Source organism: Pseudochaenichthys georgianus, chromosome 7 (assembly GCF_902827115.2).
Source record: "Pseudochaenichthys georgianus chromosome 7, fPseGeo1.2, whole genome shotgun sequence".
In the NCBI taxonomy this organism is placed as follows: domain Eukaryota; kingdom Metazoa; phylum Chordata; class Actinopteri; order Perciformes; family Channichthyidae; genus Pseudochaenichthys; species Pseudochaenichthys georgianus.
In genome coordinates this window covers 26,256,786-26,262,684 of record NC_047509.1, presented here as the reverse complement: position 1 = coordinate 26,262,684, position 5,899 = coordinate 26,256,786, and the positions used below count along the sequence as shown (strand labels likewise).

At 44.8% G+C, this 5,899-nt stretch overlaps 1 protein-coding gene across 1 annotated transcript; it reads right to left on the bottom strand.

Moving 5' to 3' along the window:
- Positions 1 to 253: 253 nt before the first annotated feature.
- Positions 254 to 3,858, bottom strand: LOC117449092 (vesicular inhibitory amino acid transporter-like). The gene is made up of 2 exons (XM_034086478.1): positions 3,041 to 3,858; positions 254 to 2,297 (listed from the first exon to the last, which is right to left on the bottom strand). Exons 1-2 carry the CDS (start codon positions 3,422 to 3,424, stop codon positions 1,110 to 1,112), a joined length of 1,572 nt encoding a protein of 523 aa, XP_033942369.1. The 5' UTR covers positions 3,425 to 3,858; the 3' UTR covers positions 254 to 1,109.
- Positions 3,859 to 5,899: the final 2,041 nt, after the last annotated feature.

Sequence of the window (5,899 nt, the reverse complement as noted above, 5' to 3'; positions counted from 1 at the left end):
CAATCAAACTAGTGTTACTAGTTTTTCCTTATTTAAAAAGAATATATTTTGTATTAAGTTTCATTATTTTACTAGCTTTTAATAGTTTTTTTTTTTTTTTAAATAAACGACTAACATGATGTTTTTGGAGGTATGCTAACATTGGGAAACTTTCTAATTGGGCAAATGTAGTTGTTCTGGAGAACATAACAATTAAAATAAAAAGGCTCCTCGGCCATCCCTGCATTTCAAGGAAACATTAGAATCACCAGCCATAAAATATTTGATTTATTTATCTCTTAATTCAACAAATACTCTTGGTCTCACACACCATGATTAGTTCCATTAAATCACATTTAACAAGTTCAATAGGAAGAGAATATTATCAGACATTTTTTTTTCATATAACACAATTAGGACCCACTTTGCACCAGCTTGCACTTTGAAATCACTTCATCCAGAATGACACTTGAAACACCAAGAAAACAAACAAGCCAACGAAGACTACTATAGGCAAAAGATGGAAAATAAAACACAAAAACGAACTGAAATAAATAAATTCTGTTTAAACAACTACACATACGGTTTTCATTGTTTATTATTATTATTATCCACCCAGCACCTGATTGGGGCCTTGTTGTCATATTTTCTCTGAAGTGGGATACATGAAATATCAAGCAGCTCATAACATTTGCACTCCATTGTTTTCACTTATTTCATTCCAAGATATAAACACGTACACACTCACAGTAAGACCCATGGCGGATATTTTCACTGGATCTTTGACAACTTTGCATGAAGACTGATACCTGGACATGTTAATCCCCGCGTATTCGCCACCCCCCACCCCCCTCCCCCTTTTTCATGCGGAGCTTGTGATCCTCTGTCCAGTGAATAAAACATGTTTTCTGGAATTATTAGACTACTTTACGCTATGATTGTAGAGTTCATTATTGCACATTTTCACGAAGGCAAAATAAAAAGATGTACATTTCACACAAATAATCCTTCTCACGAGCTTCTTTGTCAAGTGGCTAACGTGATGTTGTAATAAGGTCTGCGTCATGACAACCTGCCAGAGTGCGGCATTTCAAGACATCACCATTCAATAAAGGTCATCTCTGAAGCTCTCAGTCGTGGAGATCGTACGTGTACGCCTCTATGAGCCCTTCAACCGAGTGAATGAAGCCAGATATGGCGCATATGCCCCCAATAACAAAAATGGCAACGTCGAAGAAGACGTGGTGCCACAGGAGCTTCCTCCACTGGAGCTTTAGGTGGAAGAGGCTTGGTAGGAGGAAGCACAGGCCAGCCCCGGTGAGGCTCCCAGTTAAACCCATAAGGAGGGCAAAATGGGGGACAAAGACGGCCATAAGCAGGGTGAAGACCACCAGGCCAATTCGCAGGCCCAGACCCCAGGATTTCAACTGCCCAGTAGGGCCGTAGCAGTCAGGGAACATGGCTCTCCCGCCATCCTGAAAAAATGATTTCTCCAGGACCTCCACTGCAGCAAAGAAGGGCAGCGGGTAGGACAACAGCGCCTTGGACACGAGGAAGAGGTTCACCACAGCCCGGATGGTGGAAGGCAGGTTATCTGTGATGACCTCTTTGGTGGCGTCTGCCCAAGTCAAGTACGCCACCAGGGCGAAGAGGCCCTTCAGGACGCAGGCGGAGATGTGAGTCCAGTCCATCATGCAGTGGAACTCGCTGGGTTTCGACATGTTTCCCTCCAGGGAGGGGAGGAAGATCTGAGAGGTGTAGCTGAACACGATGATGCCGATGGAGATGGGGAACTTCTTAACGTCGATGTAAAACTTGACCTTATCCCAGGCCCAGTCGCGTGCCCTGGAGAGGCAGTAGGCGATCACGAGGACGTTAATGACGAAGTGCGCGAGGGTGCAGAGCAAGCTGAATTTGGACACGGCCTTCAGGTTCTTCAGGAACGCGCACGGCAGGAGCGCGACCGTGGCCACCACTGACCAGGCTTTCTGGGAGACGGGGAACCCCGGGAAGCTGTTGACCATCAGGTTTCCGCTGACCACCACGTACAGGATGCACGTCATGACCAGCTCGATGATCTGAGCCACGTTCACGACGTGCCCGCCCAGCGCGGGGAAGCGGGGCGCGCAGCAGGCATTGGCGATGTCAACGTAGGAGTCCCTCACGCGCACTTGCCTTCCGTCCTCGTCCTCCTCATACAGACACGCGATTAGGATTTTCCCGGTGTAGCAGCACACCACAGCGGCGAAGATAATGAGGAAGAGACCGAGGTAGCCACCGTGGAGGATGGCGTACGGAAGGCCGAGGACGAACATGCCCTGCGGACAGAGAGGCGCAGTTAATGGACGAGGCCCGCATCACAGTGACAGGCCGAGCACCCGGCATGCAAGGGCTCAAACAGCTCACCTCTTACATAATAACAGTAACAAAAAAGGATATATATATTTTACAATGCATCGCAGAAAAGTCTTATTTAAATTAATTTTCCATGTTTTCCTCACAAAATAAATGTTACCACAAGCCATGCCCTTGAAAATCGGCCCTTTCGTTTGAGCAGGCTGTGCTGGATCGAATTAACACAATTAAAAAGACAATGTAAAAACGAAATTTTAAATGAAATTGATTACATTTTCAATTTGATGGAGACGCTGATAAGCACGTGCAGGGCCATTCAGCCTCGGGACTATCAAAGGCAGCAGGCCCGGCCTGCAGCCCCACTGATAAAAAGATTTGAATAAATAAATCCTAACACCCATTGGCTGCAACGAATCCACTCTCAAACCATGAAATAAACGTTGAATTGAAGCCTGCATTAAATCATGATAACATTTAAAATGTTTAAAGACATTTAAAGCTCAGTATATTTGTTAGAACATATTGCTTTATTCTTATCTTGGATAATATGAAATCATGCGCATCCCACTCTAAATACATCATGGAATTCTAGAAATAAATCTTAAAAAATGAAAATCTTCAAGGTGACTTTTGGTCCTGCTGCAGGCCTCAGCCATGCACCAGACGGGGTCTCAGCATGCAGACATGCAGGATGAGAGCAGTTTACCTGGATGGCGTTGGTGACGTTCCAGCCTGCTTCCCACGTCGTGATCTTTGGCTTCTCCTCGTCCAGAGAGACTCCTGTCTTCAGGCCTGGCGCGTGGCCGGTGCCGTCTCTCTGGTAGTGGCTGTCTCCATCCAGCTCCCCCTCGCCCTCGCCCTCCACCTGTCCCCCCTCATCTTCTCCCTGGAGGACATCCATTTGCATCCCTTGCCTGTAGTCATAATCCAAGTCGTCGCACTCGGCGAACCCCACACCCTCCTCGTCCGTGGCGGCCTGGAAGCCCAGCCGGGCGAACACCCCGCTGACCTTGGCCTGGGATTTGTTGGACACCGTGTTGGCCGCATTGGTCAGCTTGTTGGAGAGCTTGTGTCGTATTAGGTGAGCCATCGTTACCCCAATAAATTACGTTCTTCAAGTGAAAATGATACTACCGAGTAAAGAGCAGAGAGGCAGATGCATGCAGGGTGATTTTTCTCTTGTTTGAGCTGCTACAGTAAAGTCATGCCTGTTGCCTCTTCGATGTCGTCGCAAAGTAAGCTTACCCTCCGTTTCATCCAAACCGTTAACAATCCTCAGCCGCTTTTCTTCGCTTGCTCATCCATAGTACTCCCTCAAATAATGCTCCTTGGTATCTGCATCAACGAAGAAACGCCCCAAAAAAGAGACAGGAGGGAAATTGGTCCTAATTTGTCTTAAAATATATATATATATATATATAAGTTAGCACTTTTTTTTCAGTTGGGCGTCCCGTGGAGCACGAGCGCTGGAATCTCTGACTGCATCACCGAAAAGAGAGGAGCGTGCACGTGTCCGCATAGAGTGGCAGAGAAACAGCTCGCGCACAACAGAACTGTAACGAGAGAGAAATAGGGAGAGGGAGAGAGGGAGGGAGAGAGAGGGAGAAACAGAGAGACTTTAATTCACCAGTAGAGTAATCACGACTCGCGTCGCGAGGATAACCCGGGCATTTAAAGACATTATTACAGAATCGCTCGTGACATTGTCATGAATGAAGAGATCAAACATTTCACCTGATTTCATGTCAACGGGTCAAAATGCTTTCAAACCAAATAGTCATGCTCAATAACTCTCAAACAAAACACCCTGCATTTATTGAATTAAAACATAGTCTTCATTTGTTTACATTATTACATTCTTACAGAGCTACAGTTGTATTTTCAAAATGTTCGATGTGTTCAATGCAGCAAATAAAACGCCGTCTATATAAATTCGCCTTATAGACTTTTTTTCGTTAGACAAAATGTTGACTGTTCCGTCTGACCTGCTCAAATGTATTTTAACGTGTGAAATAAATCTTACATTGTGAACTGAAGCAGGCGAACTGCAACATATGCGTCACACAGAGCCGCAGTAGCATATCGGTGCACTGGTATTTTCTGTAATTTCAATACAAAAGGCCTTATATTTCAAGGGTAGATTAATATTTTTAAGGAATTATCAAATTACGTTTTTAAATTTGATGGTATAGACAGAAAATATTTCAATGCACATTCCAATATTTTAATTTGATGTGTTCTTATACACAGACGGGGGGGGGGGGGGGGGGGGGGGAAATGCATGTATTGCCACACAAAATGGGCCCTATCTTAAATGTAAAACATTTAAATGATTGCCAAAATGATTTTCCGATCTGCTTGTTTATATTTTTGACAAATAAGTGTACAGATTTTAAGTTTCCAGCTCATTAAACAGCTTGATGCCAGATGAGCATGTTCAGCAGGCTGTGAAGGGATGCAACTCGTTGCTGATATGATGAACATCCTGCAGCTGGCCTGCATTCCGCAGAGCCCGACAGCACCACGGAAAGCTCCTTAAACACTGAAAGAAAAAACAGGTCAGACTCCTCCTCAGCCTTTTTACTTTCAAACTGAGTAAAACAAAAAACAGAATCCACCCATTTATCATGCACTAAAACCCATATGTATTTGTGATTTTGTATATTTACTAAATGTCTGCAGTGCACATTGGAAACAAATCTCAAGGGTAAAGTCATTTCCTCTCCACCTCAACTCTAATCCTCGGGAAGAAGCACCTCGTCTCTTTCTCCATAATCTGCTGTGACACGGCTGAGCAAATGTGTCATCACATTTTTGCAGCCTGCTAGCAGATATGTAGCCCGCTGTGGCATAAAGGCTGCAAAATAAAATGGTTTCTCTCTCAAAGCCGTTTCTAAGCTTTTCATTAGGGAATATGAGGTTGATTGAAATGGTCAAACAGAGACATGTTGGAAGAAATGCAATATATTACGGGCAGCATTGCAAGACAGAAAAACGCAACATGGATGGTCTACATTTAGAAACCAGCCAGAGGACAGAGAAAGTTCCGCATATTTTCATGCTTGGCTTGGGCTGCTTTGCCAGCTGCTATTTGTGCTCAGGCCAACACAATGTTTGTTAGTGAGTGTGTCATCCATGTCTGGGGGTATGTGCGCCCACGTGTGTGTGTGTGTGTGTGTGTGTGTGTGTGTGTGTGTGTGTGTGTGTGTGTGTGTGTGTGTGTGTGTGTGTGTGTGTGTGTGTGTGTGTGTGTGTGAAGCAGGGAGAGTCCTTGAGGCGTCTCTCCCTCCCCCATCACATGCACAGACCCCGGGCTGACGCTGGGACAGAGGATCCGCAGCAAATGTCACACACACGCGCACACACAAAAACGCAAGCACGCGAAATATATGCTGCGGCTGCCTCACCCTAACTATGAAAAAAATAATACTGCGTTTACATCTTCAAATATGAAAGAAATACACGCAGAAAAATAACGTTGTATAAACATAATGTTGTTTGCCATATACACTCGATATTGAAAAAATAAATACCCGACCACATTAAATTCTCTCTTCCAGATATA